This window comes from Polypterus senegalus, chromosome 2, assembly GCF_016835505.1.
Source record: "Polypterus senegalus isolate Bchr_013 chromosome 2, ASM1683550v1, whole genome shotgun sequence".
NCBI lineage: Eukaryota > Metazoa > Chordata > Cladistia > Polypteriformes > Polypteridae > Polypterus > Polypterus senegalus.
Genome location: NC_053155.1, coordinates 50094691 through 50115047, shown reverse-complemented (window position 1 = coordinate 50115047; position 20357 = coordinate 50094691). Strand labels below are relative to the sequence as shown.

Below are 20357 nucleotides of genomic sequence, written 5' to 3'. Positions count from 1 at the left end.
TGTGTGACATTATGCCAAGTTTAGTTTTTATACATCTCAAAGTGTGTGTGGAAAACAGGCATATGCAACATTTCTGTGCATATGCACCATTTATACGTGAGGCCCAAGTTACAGAAGTCCAATGCACTATGCTCTCCATAATTGTAAGGCAACATCACTACCGCTGCATCATTTACATGCAACATATACCAATGCTAATTTAAAGAAATCACAGTGAATTTAATGGAATATAATTCTGGATATATGAACAAAATTAGAAATTTAACTTACCCCATAAATAGTACTGTATCGCAGCCTTTCCACCACTGTAATGTGTTTCACATGAATAACTTCCTACATCATTTGGTTGGAAAGAAGGTATATAAAGATATGGAGTCAATTTTGAGGTATTTATTCTTATGGTAGTACAGTTATTTGACATTCTTCCTTTATGAGTCACATTAATGTAACACTTTTCTTCATTCATATTTGAAATGGTCCATTTTTCCATTAAAAGTTGATGCCAAGTAAGGTTTGTGCAAATCAGAGTCACACGCTTGCCAAAGTCATTTATCATTTCTTGTTGGACTGCGTTACAAGGGGAAAAAAATCAAGAAATTGAGATTTTTATTAGCTAATAATACTAATGTACTCAATCCATAATAAAAACTCCATTCATCCATCATTTTTTGAAGTTGGTTACTCTATGGTCTTGAGGAACTGAACCCATTCCAAAACAGCATGGAGACAGAGGCAGGAACCATTCAGCATGGGAATCCACCCCATCTAAGAATGCATTCACTAATACATCCGTACATACTTATTTAAGACCAGTTAACTGAAGAAATCTAACATGAATATGGAAATAGTGCTGAAACTCTTCACAAAGACTGGCCATGACTGGACTCTAACTGTAATTTTGTTAATGACCTGCTTTGAAAGATGAGACTGACTACTTGTGTACTGGACCCCATCCCCAGCACACTACTTAAATGCTGCCTTCATGCCATAATCCCGACTGTTACAACAATAATAAACTCTTCCCTTGACACTGGCTCTGTGCCGCTCACTTTTAAAAACGCTTCTGTAACCCCAATGTTAAAAAAGTCTGGTCTTGATGCTGACAATCTTAACATTTTCTGGCCTATTTCCCACTTTCCTTTCCTGTGAAAAGCTCTTGAGCGTGTTGTAGCCTCCCAGCTCATCAATTACTTAACGTCTAATAACTTGATGGAGCCCTTTCAGTCTGATTTCAGGGCGTGACACAGCTGTGAAACTGCTCTGCTACGGGTAACCAATGATTTGCTTATGGCAGCAGACTCTGGACAAACCAGCATATTAATTCTGTTAGACCTCAGTGCAGCATTTGACACTCAGGTCAGACATTACATTCTACTGTCCAGAATGGAGAACATGCTGGGTATCTCTGGCACTGCCCTCCAGTGGTTCAAGTCCTATCTGACTGATAGGCAAGAGTTTGTTAGTCTTGGCAACAGCAGATCCAGCTCGGCGCCAGTCACACAAGGAGTTCCTCAGGGCTCTGTCCACGGACCTCTTCTCTTCTGTATTATATGCTTCCCCTTGGCCATATTATTTGTAGCTATGGACTGGGCTATCATTTTTATGCAGATGATACTCAACTCTACTTCAATGTTAAAAGTGGAACTTCATCAGAGCTTTCTCAGCTCACAACCTGCCTTAGTGAAATTAAAACCTGGATGGAGCAGAACTCTTTAAAATTAAATTGCAACAAAACTGAACTCCTGCAAATTGGGACTAAAATGCAACTTAATAAAATGAGCTCTTTCCCAGTCCATCTTGGCGGTGATCTCATCAGACCTGCCTCTACTGCAAAGAATCTTGGTGTCATTTTTGATTCATCCCTCTCTTATTCTGCCCTAATAAATCACATTAAGAAACTTTCTTACTTTCACCTCCGTAACATATCCCGTGTTCGCTCCTTCCTCTCCTTCTCTAATGCTGAGAAACTTGTCCATGCTTTTATCACATCCTGCATAGATTATTGTAACTCGCTGTTGGCAGGTGCCCCTTCTAATCTTATATCACAGCTCCAGCTTATTCAAAACTCAGCTGTAAGAGTCCTCACTCAAACCAGCAGCAACGAGCACATCACACCCATCCTGCTCCATCTTCACTGACTCCCTGTGTCTTACAGAATCAAATATAAAATCCTACTAATAACCTACAAAGTGTTAAATAACCTTGTGCCAAACTACATCAGTGACCTTCTCCATCACTATGTGCCTGTCTGCCCACTAAGGTCCTCTGATTCTGGTAATCTTGTTGTGTCCCACACTAATCTACACTCCATGGGTGACAGCAGGGCCTTCAGCAGTATAGTGCCCAGACTCTGGAATGACCTACCGAAATTAATCATGTCAGCTGACTCGATGAATTCTTTTAAAAAACAACTCGAAACTCATCTGTTCAGGAAGGCTTTTAGCTCTACTTGACTTCATTCCCTTTCTCTCAGTTTACCTCTCTGTCAAGATGCTCATGTAACCTGTGTGTGTGTGCTAGACCATCAATTCTGTTGTCTGTTAGGCTTTTTCTCTGAATTTACTGTCTTAATCTTCTTTATTTATTTATTTGGTTTGTACTATGCTATATACTGTATACCCTGCCGTTCTTTCTTATATTCTGTAAGTGCCTTGAGCATGGGAAAGGGGCTATATAAATAAAATGTATTATTATTATTATTATTATTATTATTAATTTAAATATAAAGAATTTGTGCGCTCTCTAGATTATCATAAACAAAATTCATTTTAGAAAGAAAAACATTAAATTGCACCTTACATTATCATATTCTATATCAGACATGAGAAAAATGTATTACCTTAGGTGCCAACATACTGATGTTTTTACTTTCATAATTAACTTTCAAAAGAAAACAGTGGTACAAGAACAGATGTCATTTTCTATTAAAAAGGAATAATAAAGAACAATCTTATGAAACAATAGTTTGAGGTTTGATATTTTTTAATATTCTTCCAGGATTACGTTACAAATGTAATTCCTAAGATGGTTACAAAATACTGTACCACATCTTACCTTCCAGATGTTGATTCCCAATGAAGTCTGCATTGTTACATTTACTCACGCCACTCCTTGGTACACTTTAGTTGTTTGATTTTACAAAACTGCATTATGTCAAGTACAATATGTAAGCAAAATATAGGTTTGTAGATTATTATACTATGTTGGCAGTCATACAGAGAAAATTAACTTGACAGATTTCTAAAATAATTGCATCTAGAAATACAAATTTTAAGATTTAATTTTCAGCTATTTTGTTATTGATAAATGTCTCCATGACCATGATAACTCTATTCATTATATTAATCAAGAATTATTTCAAAATGTTTGTCATTTAAAAGGAGGAAAATCTTCAACAAATACAAACAAAAGAATATAAACACTTACTTGTTCAGTTTATGTCTATAAGGTTTTATTAGGCTCGATCTCCTTCTAGTCATTCAATCCCCATTTTGTTGATGTAAGATGACTTTGACACCATCCCACTAATTTCTACATTATTTATTAAAATGCTTTACATTACTATTTTAATACTTTAAATTGCTGCATATCAATGCTTTGTTACTGTATTGTTTGTATTATTATTATTTCTTTTTTTTTGCTAAAAATTTCAGACAATTACACCTTAAAAGAAAATAGACCTTCATCCTGATTACAGTATGCATCAGATTGTTTGGCTGTTTCTCAACAAAATGTTACAAAGAACATCTGAAGCCCCCTCAATGTTTGTGGAAGACCAACTGTGGGTGAATGTGCATCTTAAGTATTCATATCTCATTCTTGACTTGTTTTCTCCCCACTAGCACTAACAGTATAATAATAAATGTGACAAAAATGTGTTTGGTGCTAGAATCAGCCATGCATTTAATTTTGGACTTCGCTGCTACATTCAATATGGTCTGTTCCACTGTATGGCTTGAGTGCTTTTAATGAATTCTCTCTATCACTGGCACTGTTCAGGACTGGTTTCTGTGTTTTCCATACAGAAGACAAGTACAGTAATTGTTGCAATAGATAAGTACCCTATGGTCCCTATTACCAGTGATGTACCACTGAGCTCAGCTTGTAGGACTTCACTGTTCAATGTCTACATGCTTATCCTAAATCACATAATCCATACATACATTATGAACAATCATGATTATGCTGATAATCCCTAGAATAATGTAAAAACATGTACATTTTTGCCTATTTAGCTGTCACTGCATGCTGCAGAAATATCTGGCAAATATAATTTTTTGCTAACATTCCAAAATGAAAAAAAATATATATATATAAATATTAATAGCAGTCTCTTTTGTCAAGACTGATGTATTTTTTTTTTTAATTTGTGGATGCTGGTTGTCCTGTCAAGGCCTCTTCAGTATCCAGGAATGGGGATATCTTATAGAGAGTCCCCACTAAAATATCTCACTATATATTATTATTTCTCCATCTAATCAACAATTGTTTCATTCATAGTTATGTGTTTATGATCTAGTACGCATCTGAGAATTTTGTGTCTTCAGAGCTGCAGAGAAGAACCTGGCTCTATCAAGATCCCTCAGCCATTACCCTGCACTAATGTTAAGTGCATCTAGATTTTACTTGCCATCCTCCTGTACAAGCACTGTTCCACCATGTTAATAATTATCATTCACTATCTTACAGAACAGTTCCCATTGAAAAGGGATAGGCCACTCAATCTGTTCTTTTTAGACATTCATTGCAACCACCAACCTTCACCTTGACAATCATAAGTCCAAACAGACATTGCCAAATTTCCCTCTTGGTACAAATAAAGTTCTATCTAGGATTCTTTAGACTGAATCACAGTTCTGGCAGACAGATGTGGATGGCAGTTTATTTTCAAAAATGCCTTTTGTCTTCCTTCATCTTAATTCCATTTAGTAAGGACATCTCTATCAGAAGTTCAGTAACTTAACAACTGCTAATTCTCTTAGGCACTCCAAGGTCACAGTACATAGTATTACCATGATGAGGAAAAGCATAGAGAAAGTTACAGTATAATGGATCTATCCTATCTATCTATCTATCTATCTATCTATCTATCTATCTATCTATCTATCTATCTATCTATCTATCTATCTATCTATCTATCTATCTATCTATCTATCTATCTATCATTTTACTTTGTTTTCCATTTTCCTTTAGGTAGAATGGCAGAACTACTTTCACTCACTGGCAATATATTTCCTTAATATGCATACTGCATTAAGTGGCCACGTTTTTAGTCATTTCTTAAGAAATGTTTGTCCATCCATCCATTCATACATTTTTTTTCCAGTCCAGGGTTGCAGGGTGACCCGGCCTTATTCCAGCAGCACAGGGCTCAAGGCTAGAGCTAACCCTGGATGAGGTGACATTTCGTCAAAATGCATAATTTGACATACACTAAAATTCCTTACATAATTTAGAGTTGCCAGTTACCCTACACATCTTCTAGATTTGGATGAGAAGGAAGACCACCAAGAAAAAAAACATAAAAACATAAACAAATGTACAAACTTCACACAGGCTTTGCCTTTGTCTGGGATTCTAACTTAGGACTCTGAAGATGTCAAGCAGCCATACTAACTACCATGTTATCAGACCTCCCTCTAAAGTATATGATTCCTAGATTTTTCAGTGATGACTGAGTTATATTATTCAATGACCGGGTGTACCAGTAAATGACGATCATTTGAAGACTGGTGTCTCATTGAAAGCTGATAGCTGTAAGTGTAGGGTAAAGGTCCCTGCAATCCTGTATTATAGTGATTCAGAAAAAAAGGACTCATGGATGGCTGCTAGTTTGAGCATTCAAATGCTAATTTTGTGTACAGTGATATTTTGCCTAAGATTTAAGGACAACTCTACAAATGCCAAACTTGTACACAATCATATTTTACCTGAGATTTAAGGTAATTTCTACAATGACATTGGGATTGATCTCATCCAAACAACAAAAATCAGCTGCTATTGCTTGAAAATTCACAAACAAAAACTGTTAGATATTATACATGGTGTCTAAATTGCATAGACACTTGAACTGTTTTATTATTAAAAATGTCCATTTAACTTACCTACTTTTAGATGTGCTGTTTTCCATATAAGGCCACTCAAACAGAATAGCAAAAGCATTTTTCACTTCATTTCTATACAATGAATAAAAGATTATCTTGTTTCAGCTGTTAAACTGGTGTTTTTTTTTTCAAAGACTACTGATTTTATACTATTATCAGTGTGTTATTTTAGCGGCAGTAGTTATTTAAAGGACTCAATGTGTACTGGAAGGAAACTGTGGTTTTTAGATTTCATTGCTTTTAATTTAAGACAGACGCCTTCAGTGAAGAAGCCACAATTAGAAACATTATTTTGGAAACAAAACAAATTACTTTTTCATTATTATAGACACAATAAAATAACTGGAATTTATTGTATTTTTTATGAACATGTTTGAAAGAGATGTTATATATTAATCTACTTTTGCATGTATTTTAAATCATTAGATGCTTTCTTAAAGATGATTTTCAAATCTTGACAGAACATTTGCTTCAATTCTTCGACAAATTAAAATTTTAACGTGAGTCAGAGATAATGGCTCACAGGTACGCTTAGCATTACCAGATAAGTAATAAGGTATTGTACACAACAATTAATATATGAAAATACCTGGGGTGCTGTACAATGGCTGATCCTGCACTCTGACCCCTAAAGGACATGCACAAAGACAATTTGCACTCGAGGATTAACAATCTATGTGTAAACAATGGTGGCCACATTTAATAATAATTAGAATGCTTTGGGCAAACAAGATCATGAAAGCATCTGCAGTTTTTTTCAACAACTCTAGAAATAAGCAACTAAACTGAATCTGTGATAGAATGTTTTGTAAAATTTTGGTGTGCTGAAAATAACTATTAGATTAAAACAGTACTTTCTTTCTAACTTCTTAAAATAGAAGCTTCATGATTTCATTCTCATCCTAAATGCAGTAGTATTTTTAGGAGGTTTCAGAAGTTTGGCTTTTGCCTCTTTGCAGTACTTTGTATCTGTGTGGCCAGCAATATTTTTGTATAATTTAATTCAAGATGATACAATCATTGTGCTTTTAGTTTAGCAGTATATGTTAACTGTTGGCCAATCATTTATATGACTGAGATCCATACATCCATCAATAATCAATCCTATGACATATAGTATGGGGATGCAGAGTCCAAAGTCTATCCTGAAAGATCTGACCACACATACTGTATGTGAGTATTAGGAGATAATGCAAAGCACTTTATAGAGAATGGAAATTCTGAACAGAGTAAACATTTTGTCAGCTTAAATCTTACAAGAACTTAATGATTGTTTTGTCAAATTATGTCATTTAGGATTTTCAGGGATAAAGGGAATATTTTCTTGCTGAAAGGAAAAGAAGGTAAAAGGTGCAACATTTTGGCAGTAAAGCCTTTATTCAGGCAAGTAAAAAGGAAAAGCAGATAACATATATAGAAGGAACAAAGACAATGCAGACGAAAGGAGAAGAGGTGAGAAAAGGGTACAATTATACATGATGAACGGAAAGATTAAAAAGTTAGTTGGCCATTAAGACCTTGAGGAATATGTGAGAATGAGCTTAGCTTCTTCAGTTTTCATCGGGCATCAATCAAACACAGAAAGCTCTGCAGTCTACTTGTGACTTTACGTTGTAGGAAGATAAGTAAATAAATATAGGTAAACAACATTCAATATGGCTTTTTTATAAGTGACATGTTTATCACAAAACACAATCATAAACAGAACTTTGCACGATACCTCGGTGAGCTCTGTAAGCCCTGCTGTTTCGTTAAAGGACACGTGTGGGGCAGACTGATTGGCAGGATGACTCCCGACCTCTTGCTGCATTCAAATGGTGCCATCTTTATGCCTGGTGCAGCTGCGTTGTTCTTATGTGTGAGTGGACATTTCTTGGAGGGAGGGCTTCTGTTCTCTTTCTCCGATGTAGAACACTCACACTTATCTGAGTTCACCTCTGTCATAGCACGTCTTTATTTGAAAACAGCAGTGTCAAATCGGGGGGAGCGTGAATGTAACTGAGAGAATAAAACTGAATAAAAAAAAAAAATGCTAACCTTTACAAGTAACATAAATTTACACCGGCTATTACAGACTCAAATCAAATGTATTTTTTTATTGTACCATAGTAACAACAAGAGCAGCTCACTACTCAAAATGGTAATTCTGGGAAGCACCCAGAGTCGAACCAGGGACCTCTTGATTATGAGTCAGCAGTTCTCACCCAAGCGGTTGTGCCAGCGTCTTACCTTAACCCAATTTTTTTGTTATACGCATATCTTTTGTGAAAGTGTTTATTTGATATTTGGACTTCAGTCTTCACACACTATACACTTCATGTCAAAATTTTGTTGTTAGTACTATAACATGAAAAACGTTTCTATTTTAGGTATGTGTTCATCATTTTCTCCATTTCTCGCATTTCCTGTCAACATTTACACAGATCGTTGCAGACTTATGAATTGAATGTATTCCAAATAATGATATATTATTTACCCTATACAACTCCAGGACCTCACACCCAGATAAACAGACTTGAGCTGGAAGAACTTTTTGTCTGACTTGAGCTGCAGCGATGAGGGGATGGGATAGCAGACTACTTGCAGCTTGGGCTGTTCGACACATTTGCAAAACAAAAGATGCCAATGGAGAGGTGTGAAAGAATTTAAGGTGGCCCAGGATTATGAGTTTTTTATAGGCTTCAGGGAGTCTAGTATTAAGGAGTGTCCAATGAAATCTTCTGAAAGGATGCACACAAAGAAATTAACGTGGCTATGATCAAGGGATGAGGAGTGTTCTACAATAGGTTGTGTAAAGTCTTTGGTTTTAACAGCTGATATGTGCTGACAGAAATGCTAACCATCTTTCTGTTTCACCTATGTAGATAGCTGGACAATTCCTACAAATAATGCAATAAATATGATGTTTAGACTGGCAATAGGTCTGTTGTTTCATATTGAATTTGTCAGAGACAACAGATAGTAGGAATTTTTAGTGACACATGTGGAAGAATAATTTTAGGGTAACATAGCTTTCATCTTAAAGACATAGCATAAAGGGTTAGTAAATGTCAGAAACCCTTGCGGGCATATCAGGAAACCAGATAATGGTCAAGTAAACAACAAAATGTACTGAAAGATGACTAAGAGATCAGCAGATGCCCTGTCAAGAACCAGTTGCTTATGTGCACAGAAATGTCAAGGGTTTTGGCTCAAATGAAAGGTATATGGTATGCATTGATTGACACAGTATGTAAATTCAATAAATATTTAATATAATTATTATATTATTCTGATTCTGGGAATTTCACTAAACCACGGCACTTTTCGCACTGTGTAAATGCTGACACAGCGTGAAAATTCTGTGATATTTTTTCTGACAGTCATTTACCCTTGGTGTTAGAAGCCCTCTCTGTGTGTCAGGATATTACCGATATAGTTAAGCTTCTTGATCTCACTTGTACAGATACTCTGGATTTGGTTGCACCCTTAAAGTTAACGAGAGCCAAGGAAAAAGCCAGTGCTCAGCCCTGGCTAAATGAGGCCACTCGTGTGCTCAGACAGGAATGCAGGCAGGCTGAATGGAGCTGGAAAAAGGACAAACTGCAGGTCTCTTATGAAATTCTTAGAACTCGTTGGAAGTCCTATCAAGAGGCTGTGAAATCAGGAAAATCACATTTTTTTCGTGTTTAATTGCAAATGCTACCTTGAGACCTAGGGTGCTGTTTAGCACCATAAACACTCTCTTAAACCCACCTGTCAGTGGCTTCTCTGAGAGTACATCTGAGACCTGTGAGCTTTATCCTAATTATTTTATAAATAAAATTCAAGCCATTCATTCCAGCATTACTCTTCCAAGTGTTGATTACTGTGGGAAGAGAACAGTCACTCTAAGGCCAGTGCACAACCAGTTTACTTCCTTTCAACCTATTTCTTCTTTTCAGCTAGCTGATATAATGCTGCATATGAAACGTTCCAATTATCCAGTAGATATCTTACATGCACGCCTATTTAAAGATACTTTCAGAGTGTTTAGTCCAATTGTGTTTGCTATTATTAACAACTGTCTAAAATCCTGTATAATGCCAGACAACTTTAAACATGCAATTGTTCAGCCTTTGCTGAAGAAGCCCACATTTGATCCTGCCGCTCTTTCAAACTATATGTCTATTTCTAAGCTCCAAGTTCTGTCCAAAATTATGGAGAAAATGGTTTATTTTCACTTAATTTCATATCTGGAGGATAACAATATATTTGATGTGTTTCAGTCAGGTTTTAAAAAACTTCATGGTACTGAATCGGCTCTGCTGAAGGTAACAAATGATATTCTATTAACTTTGGACTCTGGCTCTTCTGCAATCTTGGTCTTGCTGGATATCAGTGCGGCATTTGACACAGTGGACCATGGAGTTCTGTTAAAACGGCTTGAGGATGAAGTAGGCATTCAAGGCTGTGCACTGAATTGGTTCATGTCCTACCTGAAAGGCAGATCTATGTCTGTTAACATAGATGAGAATTTCTCTCAGCCAGCTCCTCTCACACAAGACGCCCCCCAAGGTTCTATCCTGGCTCCCCTTCTATTTTCCCTTTATCTGCTTCCCTTGAGGGCCATCTTTTACAAACATGATGTTGCGTATCATTGTTATGCTGATGATATACAGCTGTACCTCAAAGTTAGTTCTGACATCACTTCATCTGTAAAAAAGCTGTTGAAATGCTTTGAGGATATTAAATATTGGATGGTACAAAATTTCTTGCAATTAAAAAAAAAATAAAACAGAAGTCATTATTTTTGGTCCTACCACATCTGCAGTTGAAATTGGCATGCACTTAGGACCTTTGGCAGCAATGATACATAATGATGTCAGAAACCTAGGTATCATCTTTGAGTCATCACTAAATTTTGAAAAACAAATCTCCACGATAGTAAAGTCCAGTTTTTACCAACTGAGGCAAAAATCTAAATTAAAATCCTTTCTATCATAGAAAGACTTGGAAACAGTCATTCATGCCTTGATTACATCTCAACTAGATTATTGTAATTCCTTATATGTGGGTCTGCCAAAATCTGCTCTCTCGCACCTTTAGCTGGTTCAGAACGCGGCAGCTAGATTTTTGATTATGTCGAGAAAACGGGATCACATCTCCACCATTTTAGCCTCTCTCCACTGGCTACCGGTGAGGTGTCGCATTGATTTTAAAATCTTGTTGTTTGTTTTTAAAGCCTTGCATGGTCTTGCTCCAAAGCATATGTGTGACCTCCTTCACCCCTATGTGCCACCAAGAGCACTGAGGTCTTCAGGACGACTGCTCCTTGTAGTGCCAAGATCTTGGCTGAAGTCAAGGGGAGACAGAGCTTTCACAGTTGTTGCTCCTAGGCTTTGGAATGACTTGCCTCTGCACATCAGGTCTACATCCTTGATCAAGGTTTTTAAGTTGGCTTAAGACCTACTTGTTTTCTTCTCTCTTTCATTGTGGTGGATGTAACAATTGGTTGTTTTATTAATTTGCTTTTGCATTTTGTTTGTATTGTGTTTATTTTAATGCTTTTTGTACAGCACTTTGGTGCAACCTCTGTTGTTTTAAATGTGCTTTTATAAATAAATAATCTAATAATCTAATCATAAAATAAATATATATAATATAAAACAAACCTCTATTCTTTGTTTTCTTTTTTTTTTTTGCCGATGTGTAATTAAAAGATACAACGAACAGCTTTTGTCCTGCCTGATTACTGATTTCTCCTGTAAGAGGATGATTCTTGAATTGAATTTCTACCACATATATTTGCATGTGACACAGTGGCTCCTGTTACTCCTCAAAGAACCTAGTGGGGAATGTTGCTCTCCACTGTGAAGTGACCTGTGGAGGAGAGGTTTGCATAGGTTAGTTGGTCAACAGGAGGATATCAAGGGACGGTTAGGAATAAAAGCTCCTGTGAAAATTTTGTTTAATGACCTTTGGAAGAGATAAGAGTTTTAGGGTGGAATGGGTGGACCAGAGGAAAGCAGGTTTCGTTATTGGGGTTCCTCTTAGAGAGGATGTTACAAGGTCTTCTGCTGCTTTGATTAAGGTGTTTCCTGAAGAGGCATTAGCTCTCTTGGAAATGTGTTCTTTTAAAATTGTGGCATATTAAGTAACTAAACAATATAGTAATATACCAGAAAAGGCAATATCCCTCTCATCGTGATTACGGTGGTACAAGAATCACATGAGAAAAAATATACTTTAGCTTACATTTACTGATGGTTAACGAGGTTACAGACGGGAGGCATATGACAGACTTTATCCAGGTAGGAATCTGGATCAACACAGTCAGCCATTTCTCGTCCCCACGCTGGGAGGTTTTTCGGAACTTTGCCAACTTGTGCCTCAAAGGGTCTGGCTGTTGTCCAAGCCTTTTATACTGTTCTTCTTCAACTTGCTGGTCCTCTCTGTCTCCAAACAAGGGCAGGAAAGGGCTGAACTCCTCCTCCACAAAATACAGAAATATCATAGTGATTACATGCCGGTTCTCAGTCTCTCAACAAGGAAAGAAGATTTTGTGCTGACAGAGGACAGAAATACACTATTTTGTTTTTAAGCTGACTATACAATCCTCCAGTTGTCTTTGGCTATCTAATCCAATGCTTGGCTAGCAATTCTAACTGCTGAGCCCCTGTGTGCCAAATTTAACATGCACATGTGAATAAATCCATACCAGTGAGCACAGAGACAGTGACATTAATATTAAAGGAAAATGTAGCATAACAAGCCACCCTTTGTCACTGGATCTGTGACAAAAACAATACTTGAAGTTATATCCACAAAGCAAAAGGTACTTGATCCCCCATCACAGTGTAGACATTTCAAGATCATTTGTGGAAATGTGAGATGTAGTACCACTATAGCTTCTGTACCATTCATGTAAAACCAGCGTAAACATGGACAAACAGTTACATTTAACATGGTGTTACAGAGCGTTATGCTACATTTTCCTTTAATATTAATGTCACTGTCTCTATGCTCACTGGTATGGATTTATTCACATGTGCATGTTAAATTTGGCACACAGGGGCTCAGCAGTTAGAATTGCTAGCCAAGCATTGGATTAGATAGCCAAAGACAACTGGAGGATTGTATAGTCATCTTAAACACAGAATAGTGTATTTCTGTCCTCTGTCAGCACAAAATCTTCATTCCTTGTTGGGAGAATGAGAACCAGCATGTAATCACTATGATATTTTTGTATTTTGTGGAGGAGGAGTTCAGCCCTTTTCTGCCCTTGTTTGGAGACAGAGAGGACCAGCAAGTTGAAGAAGAACAGTATAAAAGGCTTGGACAACAGCCAGACCCTTTGAGGCACGAGTCGGCAAAGTTCCGAAAAACCTCCCAGCATGGGGACGAGAAATGGCTGACTGTGTTGATCCAGATTCCCACCTGGATAAAGTCTGTCATATGCCTCCCGTCTGTAACCGCGTTAACCTTTCAGTAAATGTAAGCTAAAGTATATTTTTTCTCATGTATTTCTTGCACCGCCGTAATCACGATGGGAGGGATATCGCCTTTTCTGGTATATTACTATATTGTTTAGTTACTTAATATGCCGCAATTTCAAAAGAACACATTTCCAAGAGAGCTAATGCCTCTTCAGGAAACATAAGGACACTTTCCAAACCAATGAAGATACTCATTATTTGGAGGACTTCATTACAGAAGTCACTCGCTTGACTGTAGAGGCACCAAAGACTAAGTAATGGTATAAGAGAGAGCATTTTTTGGAATGCTAGGGATGGAAGGAGCTGAAGAGAAGGTAATTGCATGAATTAGTTGGCTAGTAATAGAACAAGGGCTTAAGTCCTGGAAAGCTGATCGAAAGACTGATGTCTATAAAATGGGAGAAGATGTGGTAGAAGCTTTGACTGTAAACCAGACAGATGGATTGAAACTAAAATCATTAATGAATTCCTGTAGCTGGCTTCTAGAACAAGAGGCTGCACCAACACAATCATTAATACAGCTGTTGTCCAGGTTTGGTACAAAGCCTAGGTACAAGAAAAAAATGCTCTTCTATCCAGCTGCCGAAGGTGCTGGCATAGCTAGGTCCCATTCTAGTTACCGTTGCAATGTCACTGTCCTGGAGAAAAAGGATTTTTATCAAAAGAGAAGGCATTGAGTGTAAGAAATAGTCTGATGATTGTGTTTGTTGGAGGATCCTAGCCAAAAAATTTATTGAATGACTGTGTACACAGAAGAGATGTATCATGGTAAAGACAAAAGAAGCTAGGACCATGAAACCTAAACCTGTCAAACAACTAGAAAAAATGGTTACTATCCTTACATTACGAAGGGGGACCTTAAGATTTGTATTTTCTGCTGACCTTATAACATTCTCAGGCCCTCTTAATTTATTTAAGGGTTGCAAAGAGTTGGAGCCTTTCCCAGCAGGATCAGGCACAAAGCAAAAACCAACCCTGAACGGATCTCCACTTTATCGAGGGACCCACTTAGGAACCTTCCTGCATGGCCAATTTAGAGTAAGCAATTTTTGATGATGTAGGGGAAAAAAAGAGTACCTGGAAGAAAACCTACATAGGTGTGGTGAGAACAAGCAAATTCCACATAGACAACATTTGGCAATAGACCCAAACCCAGAACATTGTATCTTAACACTTCAACATCTGATACTGATCTGATTAGTTATTACATTAGTGCTTTATTTAATCATGCAAGATACAGAACATTTATACACTTATTTCAAACAATTCAGTGGTAAATTCACAGTCAGATAATTCATTTTACTTAGTTTTCCAGAACTTCAAATTTCCAAATGGATTTTTACTAAAACTGAAAGGTATATAACAACTCCTGTTCATAAGTTTTGACATCAGTTTCTAGTTAAGACCAATTTCCAAATCTTTCTCATTGAGATACTTGAGTCAATTTTTAACTAGCTAAGTAAATGTGGTTAGAAGCATATCTTGTCTGAAAACATGCTTTTAATTCTTACACATTCAGTAAAGTGCTCAGTAATTAAATAACAGGGAAATCTGGAGCACTGACATCCACACAGATCTATTGTAAGTTGTTGTAAACCAATTTTAACGTAAAACTTCTGTAAACCAATTTTAACGTAAAACTTCCAGCTGTACAGGCCGTAAATAACTGTAACCAGCGATGAACCACCAGATTACACCACTATGGTAGGTGTAAATTAAACTCATAAATTGATATTGTGACACTTTTCAAATAAACAGCGGTTTAACCTTAAAGTATTGTTTATTATAGAATCTTGTTTCTCAGTCTCAGGTGTCATTTTGCAAATTCCAAGTGGGCTTTCAGGTATCATCTGGCCACTCTGCCATAAAATCCACATTAGTAGAGTGCTAAAGTTGTGGTTGCTTTTCTGGACGTTTCTTCCATTTCCACACAGGTTTCGAGGTCAGCGAGAGTAACTATCTGATTCTTGGTCACCTCTTTTACCTTGTCATTTTTCCCTAATTACTCAGTTTGGCAAGACAGCCAACTCTAGGACCATCAATGCTGCAGAAAATTTTTCACAGCCTTCCCGGATCTGTGGCTCACACAATCCTGTCTCTTAGGTATGAAGGCAGCTTCTTCACCCTCATTGCTTGGTTTGTGCTCAGATTCACATTGTCAACTGTGGCCTTCTATAGAGAGGTGTGTGTCTTTCCTAATCATGTAAAATCAATTGAATTGAGTATAGCTGGGCTTTTAACAATATGAAGAAATATCTTCATGATGATCAATAGAATAGGACACACCTTAGTCTTAGTAAAAGGTCTGAATACTTGTGTCGATGTGATATTTTAGGTTTTTATTAAATTGTAAAGTTCTGTTTTTGCTTTGTCATTTAGGGGTATTGAGTGTTGTTTGATGAGGGGAAAAAATTACTTAAACAATTTTAGCACAAGGCTGCAACATAGCAAAATGTAAAAAAGTGAAGGAATTTGAATACTTTCTGAAGGCACCCAACCATAACAAGCTATTTATTGGAAACACTGCCTGCTCTGTACCTGAAAAAAAATTCTATATATGATTTCCAAGTAAGTCTTTCCACAGATCTGCCTACTTTTATATAAACATGGGTAGCTGTCTGAATGTTTTTTTTTACGACCCAGTGGTGTATATTTAGAAGGGCCCTCTATGTGGTTTTTGATGATGTTTCCTGTACAAGCTTACAGCTTTTTGTTTAAAACAATGAAAGAATCAGACTACCCTCAAAAGCTTGCACCAAAAAAAACCTCGATAAGCTGTAGCTGCAAGTGCTAATAGAATTGTTGATCAATGCAAATGTACATTTTTTAATGATAATAAGTTTGTGTTTCTCACTTGCCTTCCTTCAGTTTATGGTAAATGACTGGCTGCAACTTAAACTGCATGCAGGTGATGCACAGGTATTAAAAGGCATCAGTAACTGGCCATGCAAGGATTTGCACCATTAATTTTATGAGAAAGACTGAACCATAAATGACAAACAACTTATCTCTTTTTAATTCAGTACTTTCAATAGCAAATAACATCTCCAGGCAAGTGTATTATCTTGTATAACTGTTTACAAACCTTTTTTAAATTTGAAGAACAGGCAGTTTAACATAATCAGGACTATGGTTGAACTGGCAGCCTTTTGGTTAATAGTAAAAATAAAGCTTTAGCCACTAAGATACTCTGACTGTGTATTAAAAAGTCTTAGACTTAGTTTTAGAACTTCTTCTTAAAGATGTTATTCTGAAGATTTCTTGCTAATGCAGGCAAAGCACTACTGTATATGTCCACTCTTCTAATCAGATGAATGCTAAAGTTAGTTTTTATTTTTAGATACCTTCTGTTACACACATTTCAAGGGCCCCCTGCTACCACTGAAACAACAGACAGTTGATTCCGTCACGCTACTTTTTAATCCCCTCTGGCTCTTTTTATCTCTACTGTGTTTTCTTCAGTTCAGTTGCTGCTGAATTTCTTGCATGTATCACTTTTCCCAGCTGTCTTCTATTAACATTACTAGTTTCTCTTTTTGCTTTTGGTCTGCTTCTTTCTTTATAATCTCTCGTTCATTTATCCAGACTTGAGCATAATCCTTACCATTGCATTTTGTGTTTGTACAACATTACATTTTACACCTGCAAATCCAAGCTTTAGATGACTCGATCTAGAAAGATGTGACAATGTTTATTATTTGATATACAGTATTAAAGGTGGTAAACTGTAAAGTGTTCCCTGAATAATGGCTTATTACAGTTATGGTCTAAATTACAAATGAAATTTGAAAATTTGTCTGTGTAATAGCAACGCAAGTTTTAAAAATTAAACATAATGTTAGGTGAGGGTGTGGATGTGTATGTCCTGCGGTGGGTTGGCACCCTGCCCGGGATTGGTTCCTGCCTTGCACCCTGTGTTGGCTGGGATTGGCTCCAGCAGACCCCTGTGACCCTGTGTTCGGATTCAACGGGTTGGAAAATGGATGGATGGATTTAATTCATCATACACTGGACAGCACTGGCTACAGATGTGGAACTTGTATAACCTGTTAATACGAAGTAAACTTGTGAATCTTATTGCACTACATGTTTAATATGGTAATACTTATTGATTCATGTAGCATACTTAAATTGTATTTAATTGATTGTCATTGTACCTTACATCATAATATGGTACATGGATTCAATGCAGCTCAAATTGCTTTCCAAAAACATAAAATTAGAAACAGTAAAAATGATAAATGCACATAAAAATAAAACACACACATGCTTGTATAAACAGACATTATTGGTTAAAAAAATGTAATTTATAATTTGATATTGTGTGATGGACGGCACACGTGCGCTGGAGTCCCTGTTAGGATGGGCTCTAAACCCTCATCTGGCCAGGAGGCCAAGGCAGTAAGTGGGCACAAAGAAGGGCAAGATGTTCCCTGCCCTTGTCAATTTGCAGGTGAGCACATTGGTTTCCCGTCAAGAATGGACTGAAGATTCATACCTGGCCAGGAGGCCAGGGGGCTGGAAGGACAAGGGAAGACAACCCAAAAGTGCTACATGCTAGGTGTCAGCCTCTCTGAGTGACGCTACCTGTGTGGACACCAGAAGAGCATGCTGGGACCTATAGTTCAGTGGAGCAGCCCTGTTGCGTTCCGTGGGAGCTGACAAGGGGAGCTGCTGGGATTAGAAGTGCCTGCATTTATGGAATTCCATTTCACCTTTCAGTGTGCTATGCCCTATCCCAGATCTACTCCTGGCTCATAAATAACAGAAGTTGCTCAACCTGGTCCAGGCAAGTTGGAGTCTGGTGTGCAGGATGGACAAAGCTCCCCTGTGAGCTATCCACACCATGATAGAACAATTTGAATCCACCTCTCATCCACCTGGACTTACTCCCCTTCCATTTAGTCTCTTGCACACACAATATATCAACCTTCCTTTTCCCCATCATATGTGCTAACCCTCTCCCCTTGCCAGCCATACTGCCACCATTCAAAGTTCCTACCCACAGTCCCACTCTTTTTACCTTCCTCCTCTCCTCCTGCCTCCAGACACGTCTCCCCCCTTTTCTTCTCCTTCTTCTTCTTCGGCCAAAAGTAGCCCAATTTCCGGCAGCACCCTATTGGCTAACAGTACTGGTGGTGGTTGTTGTTAACCTGGGGCTCGACCAATCCAGTATAGAAATTTGTATTGTTGTCCGCATATTGATTTGGCAAAATTTTGCACCGGATGCCCTTCTTGAAGTAACCCTCCCCATTTATCCCGGCTTGGAACTGACACAAAGAAACAGACTGGTTTGTGCATCCCCTGTGGCTGGGTTATTCAAATTGTCCATATTTTGCTAAAATATTGTTAAATAATCCATTTACAGAAAATTCTGTCATACATGACAGTGAAGTGCCTACAAATACTAGTGATATATTTTTGGTGTAGAGTCCTGCAATTCAAATCTTGGCTGTTTAAGTTTGCAAGGAATTTGCATATTCTTTCCATGTGTGTTAAAAGTTTTTTACTTATACATTCTAAAGACAAACGGTTTCTTGGTAAATTTAGTTCAGCCCCATTTGAGAGAGTGCGGGTGTCTGGGTGAGTGTGCCTTGTGATGAACTGGCACCCCACATTGGGTTGCGCTCTGGCTTAATACCCTCCAGTTCTATGATAATGAAATGGATTAATTGGTTTTAAAAATGGATGGATGGGCTCAACCTAGCATCCACTGGTAGCCAGTTACATTCAACATTAAGTTAAATATTGTACTGTCTCACACCAATAAAGATAACAAATGACGATGTAAAGATATTAATATAGTGAAAATTCCAAAAAGAATAGGTTCAATTATAATCTATAATTTAATTGATAACTATACTATAAATTAAATAAAAACACATTATTTTGTCTTATGTTCATGGTACACGTATTTTTAGTCTTGGCTGCCCAGCTCAAACAGACAAAATTTTTGTTTTATGAACTTCCTGAACATTTTGCAGATGATACCAAACAGCCACGATTCTTTTGACCTGGTTTCCATCAAATGACTGGCAGAGGTTTTTCATATTTTATTTCCTTATGGGATAGTAAACAGTAGCCAACCCATCTTAACAAATCACATTGCTCATTGCTACTTTTTGTCCATGTCTTACAATACAAAAGGAGGTGTACCCTTGTGCTCAGAAGAGATCAATTAGGTTCTAACTGGAGGAGTGGGCACTTGGTCCAATGAGGTGATAAGGGCAATGTCTTGAGCCACTGCAGCCACCTCTTTCAATTAAAAAAATTGCGAAAAAGGGAAAGTAATTAGTTAAGGCACAGAGTCAGGAAACTACAAAATTTCACATGATATGTATGAAGATAGCAGGCTTAATATCCATACAAACTTCAGTATCTCTGATCATAGCTTACCACAACTTTTCACACAAAGATCCCTCAACTTCTTATGCAATGATACCAAAAAAAGCTGTAGATCTGTTGTTCCTCTGTAGAGGCATCATCAGACAACCACTGAAGGCAGACCATGAAGCCCTGACTGATACCTAAGATTTGACTAACTTTGTAAAAGCTTGTCGGACATAATGTTTTGACTCAAATTGATTTTATGGTTGCTGTTTTCTAGTCGAACACACAAAAAATATCTGAGACAGCCAGATATTCTGACAGTCCAATAAGCCATCACCAGGCCTGCTGACTCCAAAGCGGGCTGCAGTTAGTTGCAGGTGAAAGGTGATTAGGTTGTATGGCAAGCCAAATGGAACTTTTGATCAGGTTATTTCATTCAGATTAAGCTTTAGTAGGCTGATGGTGT

The 20357-nt window shown here is 37.4% G+C and overlaps 1 protein-coding gene across 5 annotated transcripts in view; it reads right to left on the bottom strand.

The window, feature by feature from the left end:
* Window positions 1-6230, bottom strand: part of LOC120522890 — a 31058-nt gene extending 24828 nt beyond the window's left edge. For 2 of the 5 annotated variants that reach the window (XM_039743650.1, XM_039743649.1), the window contains exons 1-2: window positions 6105-6230; window positions 271-567 (exon numbers count right to left, since the gene is read on the bottom strand). In XM_039743650.1, coding sequence (XP_039599584.1) covers window positions 271-567; window positions 6105-6162 — 355 coding nt within the window. In that variant the 5' untranslated portion in view covers window positions 6163-6230. The remainder of the gene's footprint in view (window positions 1-270; window positions 568-6104) is intronic. The other 3 variants (XM_039743652.1, XM_039743651.1, XM_039743653.1) reach the window with 3 other exon arrangements.
* Between the last annotated feature and the right edge of the window lie 14127 nt (window positions 6231-20357).